The sequence below is a fragment of the Ascidia mentula genome, chromosome 3 (genome assembly GCF_947561715.1).
Source record: "Ascidia mentula chromosome 3, kaAscMent1.1, whole genome shotgun sequence".
Taxonomy (NCBI): domain Eukaryota; kingdom Metazoa; phylum Chordata; class Ascidiacea; order Phlebobranchia; family Ascidiidae; genus Ascidia; species Ascidia mentula.
The window spans coordinates 15586742-15604694 of record NC_138568.1 but is presented as its reverse complement, the minus strand read 5'-3'; the positions used below and the strand labels follow the sequence as shown (position 1 = coordinate 15604694).

General features: G+C 36.9%; 2 protein-coding genes across 4 annotated transcripts; one reads left to right on the top strand and one right to left on the bottom strand.

Annotated features, from left to right (window-relative positions):
• Nucleotides 1–146: 146 nt before the first annotated feature.
• Nucleotides 147–4341, top strand: LOC145894306 (N(6)-adenosine-methyltransferase non-catalytic subunit METTL14-like). Of its 3 annotated transcripts, none has more exons than XM_082982850.1 (9): nt 147–273; nt 409–570; nt 997–1274; nt 1527–1623; nt 2122–2325; nt 2515–2593; nt 2690–2801; nt 2999–3123; nt 3629–4341. In XM_082982850.1, the coding sequence occupies exons 1-9, from the start codon at nt 208–210 to the stop codon at nt 3934–3936; spliced, it is 1431 nt and encodes a 476-aa protein (XP_082838976.1). In that variant the 5' UTR covers nt 147–207; the 3' UTR covers nt 3937–4341. The 3 variants fall into 3 exon arrangements, with proteins under 3 accessions (XP_082838976.1, XP_082838975.1, XP_082838974.1); XM_082982849.1 differs by having other exon boundaries at nt 994–1274; XM_082982848.1 differs by having other exon boundaries at nt 982–1274.
• A 1101-nt stretch (nt 4342–5442) lies between these two features.
• On the bottom strand, nt 5443–8813 carry LOC145893973 (eukaryotic translation initiation factor 1A, Y-chromosomal-like). The gene is made up of 6 exons (XM_082982394.1): nt 8667–8813; nt 8270–8364; nt 7973–8065; nt 7545–7677; nt 7142–7362; nt 5443–5801 (listed from the first exon to the last, which is right to left on the bottom strand). The coding sequence occupies exons 1-6, from the start codon at nt 8680–8682 to the stop codon at nt 5796–5798; spliced, it is 564 nt and encodes a 187-aa protein (XP_082838520.1). The 5' UTR covers nt 8683–8813; the 3' UTR covers nt 5443–5795.
• Nucleotides 8814–17953: the final 9140 nt, after the last annotated feature.

Here is a 17953-nt window from a genome sequence, read left to right as displayed (position 1 = left end):
ATTTTCGATTTCTAAAATCAATCGAAAAACGGAATATTCATTTCAATTGTATTTAGTTTTCCCTGTTATCGCATTTTAAAATTAAAACTACAACATTGTTCGGTCATTTTTAGTCATTATCTTTCAGGGAATTTACCGACTGGTACTGTTTGGATTTGGTTGGTGGAAACAAAATAAAATAAAGGGCATCTATACCGACAGGCAAAAATGGAAGAAAGACTTCAGCGTATGCGGGAAAAGCAAAAAAAGAGAAGGGAGCTTCTTGCACAGCAGGTTTGTTGGTTTACCCTTATTTGTGTTGACCTTCATATAACTTATTTGTGTTGACCTTCATATAACTTGACACTTTTTTTTACTGTGGCCATTTAAGCCTGAACTGGATATGTTTGTTTGTTGTTCTCCTTTTAGCTTGGGGTAGAAAGTGCAGACAAACTTGGTTTAGCATTATCAAGCAAACAAGAGTTTGAGCAGCGTGAAGCTGAAAAAAAGTCGAGCAGCAAGAGACAGCGAGAGAAACAAACACATCAATCATCAAAATCTTCACGGTTGGATAGTTCTATGACCGAAAAGGTGTTTTAATTTTACTTCATTGATCTAATTGTTCCACTGTCCCATTTAGCCTATATAGCAAGTAGTAACTTAAGCATTAAAGCTGTTTTGTCAAGTGCTACCCAGATTGGAAAAAATGTCATGCACGGAGGATTTACTGATAATCCATGCAATAAAAATCAGGTAATAGATTAGCACACAAAAAACATTGCGTCCGTGCAATTAACGATTGTCGAAAAAAATCCTCTGCGCAAATAGCAAACTTTCCAATCTGGAGTCCTACCCGTTCAGACAAACATGGCTATCAATTAAATAAATAGTTAGACTAATTTTATGTAAAGTGGTTTATCTTTGCCATTATCTGCAAAACTTGAGATTGTTAGATATTTGTTTTGTATTTAAAAGTTTTGTATTTAAATTGTTAATCTGTAGTTTTTTCATCAGAAGAAAACAATTGAGCACACTGAAGCTGTGTATAAAGATTCCAGCACATTTTTAAAAGGAACACAAAGTCTAAATCCCCACAATGATTATTGTCAAAACTATGTGGACACTGGACAAAGGCCTCAAAATTTCATCAGAGATGTTGGACTTGCTGAAAGATTCGGGGAATACCCCAAGTTAAAGGACCTTATTCACCTGAAAGATGAAGTAATCCGAAAGACGAATACCCCACCCACATATTTGAAGTGTGATCTCAAAACATACAACCTGCACAAACTAGGGTATTTTTGTTTTGTTATACCAAAAGTGACAACTGAAATTATGGTAAACTTTTTGTTTGTGCTTCTAGTTTCAGTTTAATGCAAAATTATTGACAGGAAATTTGTTTATATAGAATGAAACAAACAATTAAACAATACAGGCACTTGTTAAATTTAATTGCCAACAACAGTTACGTAACTTGCCAAATGTAAAATACTGTAGCACATTTCTTGTTTGATGACGGTATATGCAAAGTGTTCTTATTAATATAGGAACAAGTTTGATGTGATTGTGGTTGAGCCACCATTGGAAGAATACAAAAAGCAAGCAGGGCTGCCTTTGACAGGACAAGAAACATCTTGGCAAGATGTAAGTGAAACCATTTGATTATTTTATTGTTTTTGTGTAATGTAATACATTACATACTTTAAACCCTGTGTCTACAAGCCAATCATATCATGCAATCTAACTGCATTCCTAGCTTTCTTGTGCTAAAATGTGGATGGGTTGTTTTTTCTATCACGTCAGATTTACACAATATTCGTTCCTTTCATTAATTTGCATTCATCAAAAGTATAACGTGGTCAAGGTGTTAAACAGCAAATATTTCCACGTTTACTGTTATTATAAGTGGCTGATCCAGCTAGACTGCAATGCCTGGGCTGCCAAACCTGCAAACCAAAACAATCATGATACGCTGTGATCGCCAAGTTTGGGGCGATCCTGCCAATCATGCCATTGCATAAAATATTATTGTTATTATAATTACTGTATATATATTATATATAAAATGTAACAAGATCACAAAACTTATTTCCTCTCACTCAGGTATTTAATTTATGAACTTGATGATTTCTTATAACTCAGGTTATGGGATTGGAAATAGAGACAATTGCAGCTCAACGATCGTTTGTGTTTCTTTGGTGCGGTTCGTCTGATGGTTTGGATCACGGCAGAATGTGTCTTAAAAAGTGGGGTTTTCGAAGATGTGAAGATATCTGTTGGATCAAAACTAATTTAAAACAGACTACCAAGTCATTGATTGATGAGTCATTGTTTGTTCGAACAAAGGTAGTCTCACTCAGATACAAATTATGGAATGCAGAAAAGTGTAACTAACAACAGAACCAACCTAACAAGTAAAATTATAATAAATAAAGAAAGGATGTTTGAGTGACAAAGCCAAATATGAAACAAATATTGTAAAAATACTATTACGTTATCCATAAACTAAGTTATATTATTTATTTTTTTCGATAGGAACACTGCCTGATGGGTATAAGAGGGACGGTACGCAGAAGCACAGATGGAGATTTCATTCATGCTAATGTGGATATTGGTAAAATAAGCATATGCATAAATTCTTGAAACATTTAGTACAACTGAGATTTTTGTGTGCATAGCTGTTTGGTTAACACTCATTTGTTTATCCAAGATTTGATCATAGAAGAGGAAAAAGAACCCGGTAGCACTGAAAAACCAGAGGAATTGTTTCATATTGCTGAACATTTCTGTTTGGGAAGAAGAAGGCTTCATTTGTTTGGAAAGTAAAAACACATTACTCGTAACTTAGTATAGAGATATACAGATGCATATGCTGACAAGAATCTGTTAAAATCACTAAATAAACAATTGTGGATATTTGTTTTTCTGGTTTGTTTTAAGTTGAACTGTTTTAGGTTTTGTTTTGGTGCAGATTACATTTTTTTTACTGCCATGATACCAATAATATATTTTATTGCAGTGACACCACTATCCGACCTGGATGGCTTACGATCGGTCCAGACTTAATGAACAGTAATTTCGATCCCGAAACATATTCCAATCATTTCAGACCAACAGAAGAAAATCCTAATTCACACCTAACAGGTATATATATTTTATGCTATGAAACTTTTAGGCTGGTTATTCTGCAAAAATCGTCATTAAACTAACGAAAACATTTGCTTTAAAATATATGAAACATGATGAATGTTGCCGGTCTTCTTCTTGTAATTAACAACTGTAAACGGAAAAAATAAAAGCATGTTTCTATGCTAGTTACTGTAGCCGCAGCACCAAATACTTTCATGAATTGTTGACCTACTTACTTCTCACAAAATGTGATGGCGACGCAACCAAAAAATGTTGCCTTTTTCGGGGGATGCGACAAAACGTGTTGATGTTTTTCGAGACGAATTCCCTTTTTCGTAGAACGATAATTCGTTTATTTTGTTACTACAACAGCTAAAAGACCACGTTGTTCGATACTGGATAAAAACCAATTAAAATCCTCCAAAAAAAGTGTAGGATTGAGGCGCCTTAACAACACTAAATTAAAACGAAATATAACCTTTGGTAACCACTGACTTAAACTCATATTCTTTTTGTCAAGGATGTACAGAAGAAATCGAACGACTAAGACCCAAAACCCCACCACCAAGAGATAAGAAAAATGAACGTGGAGGTCACGCGAACTCCGGAGGGAGGGGTGGAAAGGGTCGTGGGGCCCCGCAAGCCCGTCTAAATGACGGTGTTGGAACGTCATCTGACGGCCCATACTCTGCATTTGGGGACCCCAGAGACGACGAGGGGAGGTCCTTTCGGGGTCTGTCACGAAGTGGGTCGTGGAAAAGGGACAGGGGATGGAGAGAAGGAGGTCGAGTGGATAACAGACGGAACAGCGACAGACAGGGATTTTGAGTCACAATGCGGGTTGAATTGATTGTATTGCGATGCTGCTGCGCTATTGCCACGGAATGTGGTTCTGGACTTTTTACCGACCTTGAAGGTCGCTAACTAACAAATTGAGTTACGTGTGAACATGCGTATATTGTATTGTTTTTCGCACGTTGAAACGCGATAAAAAAAGAACCGTCAACTTTTACCATTTAAGTACTTGTGACATGAAAAATCAAAATCAAAACAATTTAAACTATGAAATGGTCATAACTTTTACATATTTTTGGCGAAACAAGTAGCTTGACATGGCCACAGGTTTCTGAGATACAGCAGATGAAATATACATTTTAGACCGTTGCGTACGAAATCTTGCGAAAGCGAGTTTATTGTTAACGTCATAGAAGGGGCTTTAGTTACGCGTTCGAATGGAACACATTGTAAGACAATGGTTTTGTGGTTTTGCATCAACAAGAGCACAACAAACGGATTTTAATTGTTAGTTTAAGCTGCAAACAGATGGTCGATGATTTCACATATTAGGTCTTGTTTAGTTTCGTGATAATAAAACTGTTACTGGGAAAGGGTGCTTTTGTGGTCCAAGCATTTCGGATTTCATATTTTTACAGTCTTATGAAGTCAAGGCATTTTTGATTGATAACGTCAAACAAAAGCTTTTCAAAAACACGACAGAGTCGAACCGTTATTGGTTTACTTATGGCGTCAACTAGTACCTTTTTAAGCATTGTCGTTTTGTTCACTATACCGACAGAACATAAGTAATCAAACTTTAAGGATGGCAAAGATCGCCGAGAAAAAACGACAAAGATAAGAATATAATGGGACACAGCTATCCAGTCACTATCTAGTGTTCAAGTTCATGATCACAACAATCCGCCGCAACTAACCACTGTACATGTTTCGCAGATGAAAGTCACCACAAAGGTGAGGTTAAAGTTATAATATCACACCAAAAATGACGCCATGTAATGTCACTGAGCGAGGAAACGCACCATTTCCGTTTTAACAAAGTATAGAGTAATATCGTTGCTGATATACTTCTAATTTGCCAATAATCAGCAACAAATAAGCTTTTGATTTGTGACGTCACAGTCGCATAATATTTGTGTGACGTCACAGCTTGCGCCGAAGTTTCAGGTGACATAATTTATGGGTATTCGTCATCTACAATACAAGGCGCCTTCCCTATGCAAACAAGGCATTTTTTGACGCTATAACGCCTTGCATGACAATAATTTCGCTCCATCGAAAAAGGTACTTTTTGTTTTACGCATAGCTGCTGCCATGACCCTGTCACATGCACTTTAAAGCACACCTACATAGCGCAAACTCTCCCAATCATGAAATCCTGCACAGGATTGCGTTTCGAAACTGAAAACGGATAGCAATAAGTGGAATGGAAAGCCAAATGCTTACTGCTACAACCTATTTCCAGATAATCTGTGACGTTAGTATACTAAACTTGCTGCAATGACGTTGTCATTACAACTACCAAATAACACACCACACTCTTGAAATCATTTTCTTGCAGTAAATTTAAACCAATTTATCACCAGCACTGCAATTCAACAACACAAATTAGCGAGAATTCAATTTTTCCGTCTGCATTACTCGGTTGAACATCGGGAAATGCAACATCAATACCACACTGAGCATGGTTTACAACACAAAGCAAAGACGAACATGTACAAAGTCATTTATATTAAGTGGTAAGAGGGCTTCTGAGAAGAAACATTACACGCAACTTGTGAAACCGAATTCCTCTTTGTCTGAAGAAACTGTGACAGCCAATCCTCAACAAAACAGTAAAGGCGCAACCATTCCCAAACAAATTTGTACAGTTGTCGTTGACAGGGCATATGCTATATCTGCAAAAAACACCAAAATTGAATGTTTTTAAATAGACATTCTTGGTTCCACAATAAAATTACTTTTGAAATGATAAAAAAAAACATTATGATGTACATTACAAAATATATATTATTATTTGGAATATTAAAAGTGGTGACTTCTGATGATTCTCAACTGGGCTGGGGGGTGAAAGAGGTTAATGTAACATTTTAAAGAGATTAACAAGATTTTCTTATAAAACACAAGTTTTGTTGTGATTTGTGGACGAATAATGGATGATTTTAATTAGGGAATTGATATTATTGTGACAATCAGGGTGATAATTTTTTTCTGCGTGTCGAACATCTTGAGAAAAATTGTCGTGCGTGTCGAATAGTAAAAATGTCGTATCATGTAACTAACGCATGAAAACGACCAGGCTTATTTCGATTACAGAATTATTGTACTTACATAAGTTTAGAATACACGTTGAAATAACGACAAAACAATTAAAAACCTTGCATGTTGTAGGGTGCTATGAATCCTAAAATCGGATTAAACGAAAAATGCCACGTATTCGGTAACAATGCTCCTTGTTTGGAAACAATGGTTTGTTCAACGAGTTTATTCGCTGAACGTTAAAGCAAGTGCTATCTGTTTTTTTTTTTTGTTCAAAAATTTATTGCGGTTGCGTTTATTTATCAATCTAAACTGACAAATTTATTTTGGATTGGGATCTCAAACGGAAAGGCCATTAAGTTTACAACACTACGCAACCGTTCAGTTAAATGCTGTTTTTTGATAGAGACTCAAAATACAAATTTCTACCCAAAAAATTGTTTGTGAAATTAAACGACTTATACATGCACCAACGTCTTCGAATCACGTTTACCACCAGCATGTACTGCAAAAAAACTATATACATGTAAATAGGAAAATTGTTGCCGTCCAAACTTCAAAAAAAAACTAGTAAGATCGATGTGAATATTGCAAGATTGGCGATACGTTAGGCTAAATAGAGTAATTATAGTAATTCAATTTATGGACTTCGGTAGACAACAATAGCGTTGGTCTGTTCGAGGTACTGCATAGCGGTAACTTAACATTTATTCACGCCGCCCGTGTCCAACAGTGGCTTCGCGTGTCGAACACTTAGAATGGCGAAAAAGGCATAAATCGGCACCCTGGTGACAATATTTAGTTTAAACTTATTAGTAGAACTGTGTACCAAATGCCTTTGTAAAATTTTAAGCCTCTTAAAATTGGTTTTGACCTCTTTCAATTGAGTGAAAACCAATTTATAAAGGTAAAAAAACAAAAGAGTTTACTAAATTTAGCTTAAATCAGCTGAGAAAACATCATAAGGGTAAAACCTTACATCATCGATATCGATTCCTGTTTTTCCTTTCGAAGCTCCACCTTTTGTATGTGAAACGCTACTTTTATCATAAGTATATTCCTCGTCGGAACTCTCAATGTCAGATTCCTCCTCACTGTCACTAATTTCATCAGTGTTTTGTACAGGGGCAACACCACCATCAACATCGCCAAACTCAATGTCATGATCATCATCTTGCGCAAATGTGTCATTGATTTTGGCTGCAAAAACAAGAGTTTAAAGTTGTTGTTTCTTCACATCTGGAACGTTCACGCAAAACCAAATTTTTACAAGAAAACCACAAAATATTTATATTTGTGATTTAGCATTTTCTCTTGGTGCACAAAGAAAGTCAGTTGCAAGGAAAAAAACTAATATTGTGGCATTTGCCAAGCAAACTTACCGCTGTCTGGAAGTTCACCATACAGTTTCAAATTCCTCGCCTCATCAGCTGTGTATTTCATTATTACATCGGCCTTGTGATCCTGGTAGTCACGCAACCCAATCAAAATAATGTCAGACTGATTGATCCATACCTATCACAAAAAATGGGGAAGTACATTAGAAATGCTTCAGAACAGATATGTCGGTAAATTTTTCATCTTTAGGACCAAAAATGATCAAATATTTCATACATGGGCCAATGGGATAGAAGAATAAATACAGACAAAGGATGTTGCATCACAGTTCTAAACCTATTTACAATAATTAACATTTAAAAGCCATAACCAAACAGCAAAAACAAAACCTGCACTGAAATTGCAATAAATAGTGTGAACAGTTTTCTAGAGGCCAATTTTTTTCCGAAGTTTTCTAAAGGCCAAAGTTTACTTTTTTCCGAAGTTTTCCTCGTATGTGACACAGTCGTTTTGTTCCATCAAAACATAATGCTTCTAACCTTCCATTTCCAAGCATTTTCAGAACCTGCATGATCAAGAAATTTAAGAATGCAATTGTAATTTTCCAACATGAACCAAAACTAAAATAAACCAACCACACAAATCTGGTTCAAATAAATATTATCAATATAATTATTTTTGTCGTTTTAGAGTTGATGTGTTACTACAAGAACAATTGTTGCTGGTTTAAATTGTTTATTTTATAAATACACACTGTGCAAAAAATAACCTGGGCATATTCCTGTCCGTCTTCTTTAAAAACAAGCTCTCTTTTTTCGCGATCATTCTCATTCTTTCCACGTCTCCTATTTTTACCTCCCTTTCCTAAAGAAAAACACAAATATAAACATAGTTAAAATCACCTAAATGTTAAGAAACATCAAAACAAATACATTTACTTAAAGCTGCCTCATCTTATAAATCCAAGCAAACATCCTAAAATAGAAAACTTGGTTTCACTAATTAACATGCTCAGCAAAATTTTGCATATCCGCATATATCTCTGATTACTTTAGGTTAAAACAGTTTAAACATTGTTTGAATGCAGCACAGCAAATATTAGGGCAAAAATAAAAAAACTGATATACATGCAATAAATGCTGTATGGCCAAAATGTTTTAGCCTACCTTTATTCTTTGGCATTTTGCTTTTTTATGCTTGTAGTGTTGAGTACTCCTCTGGTAAAGTGCTTGGTTAACAGCAATAGGATAACAAGTTGTTCTAGACCATAACTAAACATAAAACACTGTTACTGAAGCTGCCATTTTCATAATATAAAAAACCAGAAGAGTCTATTTTTATCACAAACATAAACTTCTGTTCATAGGAATTAGTTTAGTCGGTAAGCTTGATATCCAGGTTTGTGGGTCTTTAGGCGACTATAACAAAGGCCCAAGCATAAAAAACATTACTTCTCATGCAGAAATTGCAAAATAAAGACATTGTATTGAAATACACCGATCATTTTAAAGTATTAAACATATTCCTTTTATTCATACATAGCCATCAACTAAGCAAAAAACACTCCAAAAATTAACAGCATCAGTTCCACAAAAATGCTTTTGTTGTTACAAGATTAATCATCTTTTTGGTACAAGTCCAAATTTTTTTGTCTCATTGGGGCCATCGGCCATACGGAACGGGAGAGACTTAAAAGATAGATCAAAACAATCGAATAAACAATTCTTACGTTGGGAGATACAGAATCAAATAAATACACTCCACAAATAAAAGCGCACGAAAGCGCACGTAATCATACCACCACAAGCCTAAAATTAAGGCTTGCTTCTTGTTTGGCTGATCTTGGTATTCTGGCGTCCATGTGAAAGCATGAAGATGCTTTTACACCGGGTCACAAAGTTTACTCCAAACTTGATCCACATATAAGCCTTATGTAACATAGACATCAGTGCGAATATTGAAGCTACGATTTCGTGTAGTGTTTTAACTCAAATGTATAACCAAAAATAACAGGTTGTTTTCCTGTTCACATTTAATCATTAAAATTCGCACAGATTTCTGTTTTACACATACTTAAATGTGGTTCAAGTTTGGAATATACTTTGTGACCCGATGTAGTAGTATCTTCTGACTAATAAGAGTGTCTGTGCCCGGTAGTCGTCAAAACGTACAATTTCAGATAGGTTTCTTTGCACGTTTTAACTATTTTATACCTTAATTAACACTTTCTGTACATATATTTTTTATGATTTACTTTTCATTTTAGATTTGACAAAAAGAATAGTTGGCACTGTAGAATAACTTCTTAGTCACAACACCGCTACACTACAACATATTTTTTTTGGTTCCTCTGTCCAACCATTTGTTATGTATTAACGATCATAACCTTCCATCACAAAGACAAAACCATGACAAAACTGTTACGTGCACTACTTGTCATATGGTGAATATGTATACAAAACGTCATATTTCTCATATGTTATGTGTTTTCGTGACATCAACTGTATTTTTATTAACGTCGGATAATAATGACGCCCTGAACCCGTATCGACTCATTTACGGCGAGCGTACTATTCGCTCGAAGACACGGAAGATATCTAAATATCCGGCAGACCTATTTTATTACTAACTTCCAGCAACAAGCTGTCTTTTCAAATGAGTCAATGATTAATCCGAACTCAAATGAACCTGATATGCATTTTTTATATATGCCACATATCTTTGGGTGAAAGACATTCAATGATTTGGGGATCCTGACATTAGAGGATTCGAACAGACAGAGACTTTAGTACACGTGGTTTGTAACGTTTTATTGTTAATACTCGTGTGATTGTTACTTATGTATTAAACTGATAGTTTGTCTTAGGGTTGGAGTGTAGCCTTTTTATCAGGAGTCAGATATACGGCTGTGTTATTATTTTGTGTAGACGCTTTAAATTATAACGCCCCTCAAATATTGCAACGTATGGTACAATAAGTAACGCTATTTGGGCGTAGAGTTCCAAAGTGATTTTCTGTTTTAAGGCAAATATGCCTTGGGTCAAATACAAGTTCAGATAAAAGTCGTTCTTTTTCCGTGTCGTAATCCTCGTAAATCATTTTTCTTCTTTAGTCGTGCATTCGTACGCTATAAAGTTCAGCAGTCAAATGTTTGCTCATAACAACTGCACACTGTAAATTAGCTGCCGTGTGCTTAAAGTTGCAACAATCGGCTTTTGAACTTTTCAGCTCGTTACCCATTGACCGTGTTATTTTGGGATTGTGAGATATTTCGGTAAATGTGATGACTATGAAATTTGTTTTTGTATAGATGGGCCTCACGAGCAACTATATTTGCATTGGCAATTATAGACTGGTACATTGATAAGGAAAAGGTTATTTCGATTACTATTAGGGCGCTCTTCTAAAAAAAGGTTGTAAGTTTCAACGTTTTGGTTGGTATGCAGCAGCCTTCATCCGAATGTGGTTATATCCTGTTTTTGAAAACGCATTTTAAAATCCTTTCCAGAATGTTCGAATCAAAGTTAAGCATTTTTACCAAATCCTATATTTTCAGCAAAGGTAGCGTAAAGATGTTAATTAACGCTTTTATTATTATTTCATACTCTAGAAACATACGCGCAATAAAAATCGACATGCTCAGACCACGGTGTTGCAGTAATTTGAGTCTATTTCGGTTTGAGTTGCTGGGATTTGCGACTCTTCGGTTGCCTCCCCATGTAAGTTGCTCATTTCGGCTCTCTCTCGCGAGTTGATTCGTCGAAAACTTGTCGCCTGGACGAGGCCATGTGTGGGCTCACCATGGTCGTTGTATTTCAGTCGGAGAAGCCCGACAGAAAGCTGCTGCTCTCCACTCTGCGAAAGATCAAATTTAATGTTGCGATTATTCGTATTTTTTGCGACATGTTGTCCACAACGGTAAACCGTTTCTTTTCTTATTTTTGTTATCACTGACGATTTGAAATGCTGCAGTGCGATGGGGTATAAAGAAAGAGAGCGATTTTTTGTCTGACATTAGGCAGCAGGGTTTTTAAACAAATTGAGTCCGTGGACCACCAGGCCAATGCAAACTCTGTTGACGCCCAAATGCCAAAGCAATACTTGGAAAAGCACAAAAATATTTTTTTATTTTTGCATTCATTTGTAGACCGCAGCCGTTAGGTCGTTGTGGAAAAGCTCATTAATCCCCAGATACAAGAGTCAACGTAAGACTCCCGCGAACAACAATTTGAAAAACATATCGTTTGCAATACCTCTTACTTTCTTGTGTAATTTGCTCTTTGATTTAACAGCAAATCGGTTCGTAGAGTGTAATTTACAAGCCACTCAATGATTATTTAATATACTTAAAAACTACATTAATAGAAAAATATGTTTTCGGAGTTAAAATCTATTGGCTTGTATATAAGACAGTTATATTCCGCTAAAAAGCAGCGTAAGTGTCTGTCAAAAACAACGTAAGCGGAGTAAGCACACCTATACAAAGAGCTCTCCTCTGTCTCAAGCACGCGTGCACCAAAAGCCCTTCGCATAACTGACTGCTCAATAGAATATTTTAAAACTATTAGAATAGTTTGGTAGTTTCAAATGCATATCCAGTAAAATATTAGAATTTATTTACCCGAGGACTCCACTTGGCACGCATCGGTAAGCTGTCTGTGTCCTGTACGCTACGGGTTCCCCCATTTGTCGACATTCCAATGGAAACTTGTGACGGAAACGACAGAGGTCTTTGTTGCAGGGTTGCTCGCTCAGCTTGCTGCCTTCCGCTTATATCTCTGTATTAAAAATAATTTCGTTTGTTTCAATTTCCTCATGCTCTTCAAAAAACATTTAAAATTGCTTGTTGACAACGTCCTGCTATCATTGTTTCACATGCAGTTTTTATTTTATCTTACAGGATAGCTTGGTTTCTTCTTGTTCTCGGCCACGATGATGACGATTCCATTTTTTTCGGTGCGTTCATTCTTCTTGCCATGCAAATTAATAATGCGAGAAAGACGAACAAAGTCAACACACCGCACGCGCCTAAATATAAGAAGATTTTAAAACAAAAGATAATAAATGCGGATGCTAAAACGTAGTGTTGCCTACATATCAGTAAAATGCTACAAACTTTTTCTTGCCTGCTATAAGTACAACCATCACTTGACTTTCCGATATTTCGCATCTCTCGCCCCTGAACCACCAGATGGCAGTAGACGGACACCTGCAAAATTGGTAATATCTGTCAAGCGCCCGACCCACATACCTGGAAGAAAACCTAATCGGGATTCGTGTCCGGGACATCCTGGGTTCAAATCCCGGTGTGGTAAAAAAAACCCGACCTTTCTTAATTGTGAATTTTTGTAAACAATGTACGTAATTTTAGGTTTTGCGTAGCAAAAACGAAAAGCATAAAGCTAAATGGTCGTGTACTGTATGAAGTATTTTGTTAGCCCATGTATTTTATTATGTCAGTTTTACTTTTTTCCTTCTGCTTTGCATCCCTTATTCGTGAAATGTGATTACGTATTGGTAATAACAAAAAAATAAATAAAAAACATAGGCGTCATTTGGCTGGTCGGTCATGTACCATGGTATCATGGTATGGGTTCGAATCCCAGTGTGGTAAACAAAACACCAATCAAGTCATTCGACCAATTTAGGCCCTATCCCAAGAAGAAAATCTGATCGGGGCTTGTAATCATGATAACCTGGGTGCGTTTCCTGGTGTGGCAAAAAATACTTTGTAAATCTGGTGACATCGGTCAGGGTATATTTTAATTTGATCAATATTTCAATTTGGAAAGCTGATTAAGATTTATAAGCACAATAACAATGGTTCCAATTCCGGTTAGAAAAAGTCATGCATAGTGTTTATGCATTCGTTTGGGACAAGGCAAGAAAAGCCCACATTTAAATCAACAAAAACAATTAGATTTGGGGTATTGTTGGGGTATACAAACTGGTTGGAATTTCGCGGAGATGAAGACATTGTGTTTCGCATTTTACAAAAGCTATAAATGGGAAGTGGCCAAAGTCGCGTTCATTTGCCTCAGTGACAAAACGGCGGGAATTTAAAACAACAAACTGCAACTAAATTATTTGAATCGAACGCACGTGTATTCGGAGTAATGGCAAGCCTGATTTTTAAATGTGATGGCGAGAAGAAAAGGAAAAACAAAACCGCTTTTAAAATTTAATGAGTGTTTCAACAACGAACCAGCACTGTTGGTTTCCGATGCTGTTATATCTGCATATTCCACCGTTCAAACAGTATGACGCGTTACGACATTCTGATGTACAAACTCCCCATCGTGCGTAGCGATCTTCCGCTAGGTGGCATCTCTGGTGTGAAGAGCAACGATTGCCGCAAAGAAACTTGGTGTCTGGAAAAACGATAGCTTTATGTCGGCCCCATTCTTACGATTTGTATTTATATCGTGATCAATTACAATCAGTGTCACATTTTGGGTTTCAAAATGTGTTTCATTTGGAAAACTGTGTTACATATGGATTGAATAGTTCATAACACTAGAGCTAAACGAATGGAGTTCATGCAAAAGTGTTTGCTGTGGCGTAGATTACAAGTCGGGCCGGGCACTTTCGGCTTGGTTTCGGACTTTGGTTCAAGACAAATTCGGGCTGAATTCGTTGCAGGTTGAATAGTAAAGTCCTATATTACTGCTTTGAACTACGTAGCCCGGCCCGACGGTTTCACTGTTTCGAAGTAATTGTTTCTATTTCTCACCAACTTGTTCCAAAGCCACCTGGACGCTATCCTGGAACATGTAGATTCCTCGTTTTCGAAGGTTTCTAAACGCACCCCTCGTATACGCACTTCTTAGTATCAAGCCTTTGTGTTTAAATCCTATGGAGTAATCGGTATTCAAGGTAATTAGAACCACTGTCATGTCTGCTTGAAACTCCAACGGTTTATCGTACTTTACAACGCCCACGATATGTGCCAAAGGTCCTTCGGACGATTCAAGGATCGATCGAGATAGTTCACAGTACGAAGGTGACCACATGTCCTGGAGGGAATCGTTTTTTGTCACTGTGATGTTCAGAGTGAAAGTGATAAACGCTTTCTGGGAAATCACCGGCCTGTGGACGTGCAAGAATTTTTGATCCAGAAGGTGTCGCACTTTGTCGCAGTTTTTTTCATCTGGGATGGACGCAGTCGTTGTGAGAGAATATGTCAACATCGTCGCATTTGTGGGTTGATTCGAAACCGACCCATTTGGAGCGTCGGTAGTTCCTTCAATCATTTCTGCCGAAGTTGTATAATCAAACTTGTTACTTGGTGTTGTAAAGAATTCAGTCGTTAAAGGGTTTGACAACGTTTTGTTGTTCTGGTCACGGTCAGGAAAAGTGGATAAATTTGGTTGCAAGGTGCCTTTTAGGACGATGGTTTTGAATTCTGTGCTATTATAATACTCATTTGCCTTACTGGTCAACTCGAGGCCACTCTGATTGGTTGAATACGCTTGGGTGAAGTCAAGGGCAGTGGTATTTACAGACATTGGCGTCGTTACTTTTATTTCAGCAGTGGTTGCATCATAATGGATTGCAGAAGTGGAATTGGCAAGTTCTTTCTTTATTGTGGTTGTTTCATAGTTGGTTGCAGAGGTACTTTTATCAGTGGAATTGGCAAATTCTTCTTTTATTGTGGTTGTTTCATAGTTAGTTGCGGAAGTACTTATAGCAGTTGATGTGGTCAATTCTTCTTCCATTGTGGTTGATTCATGGACCTCGGTGACTCCTGTAACAACTTCAAAATGCGTCGTTTGGATGGATGGATTTTGGTCCAAACCATCACCGCTGAAATACTGTGTTGGTTGTGTTGATGTTGGTGATACGACTTTAGTCGTGATGTGTTCGTTCGTGACAACCTCTGATGACGTTGGACTTTCCCGATCAGTAGACATAAACTTATTGGTTGAACTTGTTGTGATATGGCGAGATGATGGAGAAGAAAACGAGATATCTTGGTGCAAAACTAAAATAGATAAACGTCCTTAAAACCCAAGGTAGGTGACCACGAACTCTAACACAGACCGGAAAATTGCTTTTGTCATTATAATTTTTTGAGAACCATAGGCTATGACTTTCATGTATTTGACTCACCAATTCACCATGTGCCAAAATTACCCTATTGTATTTCCGTAATTTATACCTTGTGTAACTTCAGGTGTATCGGTCTGGTACGGGATTGTTACGGCATCCGATACATCCGGGTGTTCTCCTGATGAATATTCCGGCCACGTGGTGGTTTTTGTTTCTTCTACGGTATAAAAAAAAGGCGTTCACCCATTGATTGGTGTAAACGTGTTGAACTATCGCGGCGAAATAAATATTTACAGAACAAGACATACCTGGTCAATAATATATATATATATATATATGTTAATATGATCTATATCGAAGCGGAATCGATTCATGATCTGTTGAAACATTTCGTCTTACTCATCACCATTAAACTCAGGTATATTGGTAGTAGCATGTTGACTAAAGAAGTTTCTCACCTGACGTGTTTAAGGGGAAGATTTTGATTCCCGAAGATCCGCTGAAATTGGTTATGTATATCGGACCTACACTCGCAATACCCAAGTCTTGATTCGAATCTGCGTAAAAGAATTTACAGACTTGTTATTTCTGTGGCGGAACTAATAATTTCACGGTATTCAAAGATTTCATGACGTATTTTATAAAGCAAAAAATCTTGACATGTTCGTAGTTTCAAAAAGCGAATTACAACCAAGCTAATTATAATTATTTTTAGGGCCGACAAAATAACGCTAGAGGCAAGGCGGCAACCAACAACTTGATATTTAAACTTAATTCTTTGTGTTCCCGTCCCCGTTTTCGACGTGTTTTTTTTTATCGACGTGTTAGCGTTTCACTTTACTTTTCCGGATGAAGGTATGTTGTATAACGACTGAAACGTCGTCAAAAAAGTAGTTTTTTTTGCCAGAGGAGCTTTGAAATATTTGTTATTTAAGGCCAGCTGGTCCGTTAAAAACGCAACATGACTAATGATCCGTTATATCTTTAGATGAGGAAACCAAGCACATAAGTTCAATTTAAGCATGTTTCCTCGCAGTAAGCATATTTAAATTTTATAGGACACTGGTCGCGAAAATATGCACAACTTTTCAATATAAGAACGATATATGGTAATCCTGCCTACAACCTCTTTTACTTAATTTTGAAATTGAAAGTTCAAGCACTTTGTGTACAAACAGAAGCTTACCAGTGAAAGTAACCCAACTCAGAAGCAAACATATTCCAAATTCGATGATTTGTTGCCTTATGTTCATCCTGCTACACATTCCTGACAACGCTAATACTTGTTGTAACTGTAAGTGGAGACGCGAAACGATGGCAAATCGAGAACACTGGAATCTGCCTCCTTAATAAGGGAACAAGGGCCCTTCAAGTACTTCGAATTCTCTGCAGGACTTGGACAAGATGTCAGTCGTCGCGACTCAAATAACTGTTTCTTTGTTAAAATGCCTAATTGCCACTGATTAAAAGTCTTAATATTACTAACAATCATTTACAGACGATTTCAGCTTCTTTAAAGCAGGAACTGCTGTCAGGTCGAGTTGCATCGCAGGCGAATAATTAATATCGTCTTATAATAGTTGCTGATCTTCAAAGTCCCGTATCCGCGCGTAAGTCGGATCAGATATCGTACATACTTCCTTATCCCCACCGCTTCCATGTGTTGGACAATAAGTTTTATTTAGCGGGGATATCTTCTTTTGTAATAACTTGGAACAAATTGATAGCAAAATAGTTATAAAAACGGGTTTCACGGTCGATGATTTCTATTTTTCTATTTACATCCCTATGCCGTTACGGGGTTATAATTTACATGTGCTTTGGTTTACGCGCTTGCACACGAAATGCAGTGCCTTTAATCAAATGTGCACCTGTAGTTAAACAAGGCAAAGATAAGCAATGGGTATTAACATTTTCTCGGTTTTGAGCCTGGAATAAAAATTGCATGCAATATCAATGCAAATATGTATACATTCCATTAGTTAAAGCAAGCAATAAATAGAAAATATGTTTGTTTACCTCTTAACCGACGCATTACATTTTGAGATCTTTTTAGAAATCAGCTCCAATATTTTTGTGGGGAAAGAGAGGGCTTGGTACTGGAACACCGAGAAAATCGCACAGAAGTTAAAAACGTCCTAAAAAGTGTGCTGTACCTTCTTCACATAAGCAGACCAAAGAATACATCGCATAATAGCCGTTTCGTGAACGCAACACGGTTATACGTTGGCAATTATCCACTCTTTGCGATATGACCGAAAAAATGAGGTCCCACATAGAGGTAGATAAAAAATATGAATTTGAATCAGGTTATCCTGTGCTTAAAAATCCCAACGTGTTTTCTACTTCATATACGGCCTTAATAGAAGCAGGTAATCGCTCGTCGATATTTCCCTCATGT

Coding starts and splice junctions, on each gene's coding strand:
- LOC145893973 (XM_082982394.1), bottom strand. Junction 8,066..8,269: donor ACGGACAGGAATATGCCCAG/GTTATTTTTTGC, acceptor TTGATCATGCAG/GTTCTGAAAATGCTTGGAAA. Junction 7,678..7,972: donor GAGGAAAACTTCGGAAAAAA/GTAAACTTTGGC, acceptor TTTTTGTGATAG/GTATGGATCAATCAGTCTGA.
- LOC145894306 (XM_082982848.1), top strand. CDS start 208: ATGGAAGAAAGACTTCAGCGTATGCGGGAAAAGCAAAAAAAGAGAAGG. Junction 1,275..1,526: donor TACAACCTGCACAAACTAGG/GTATTTTTGTTT, acceptor TTATTAATATAG/GAACAAGTTTGATGTGATTG. Junction 2,594..2,689: donor TCATGCTAATGTGGATATTG/GTAAAATAAGCA, acceptor TGTTTATCCAAG/ATTTGATCATAGAAGAGGAA.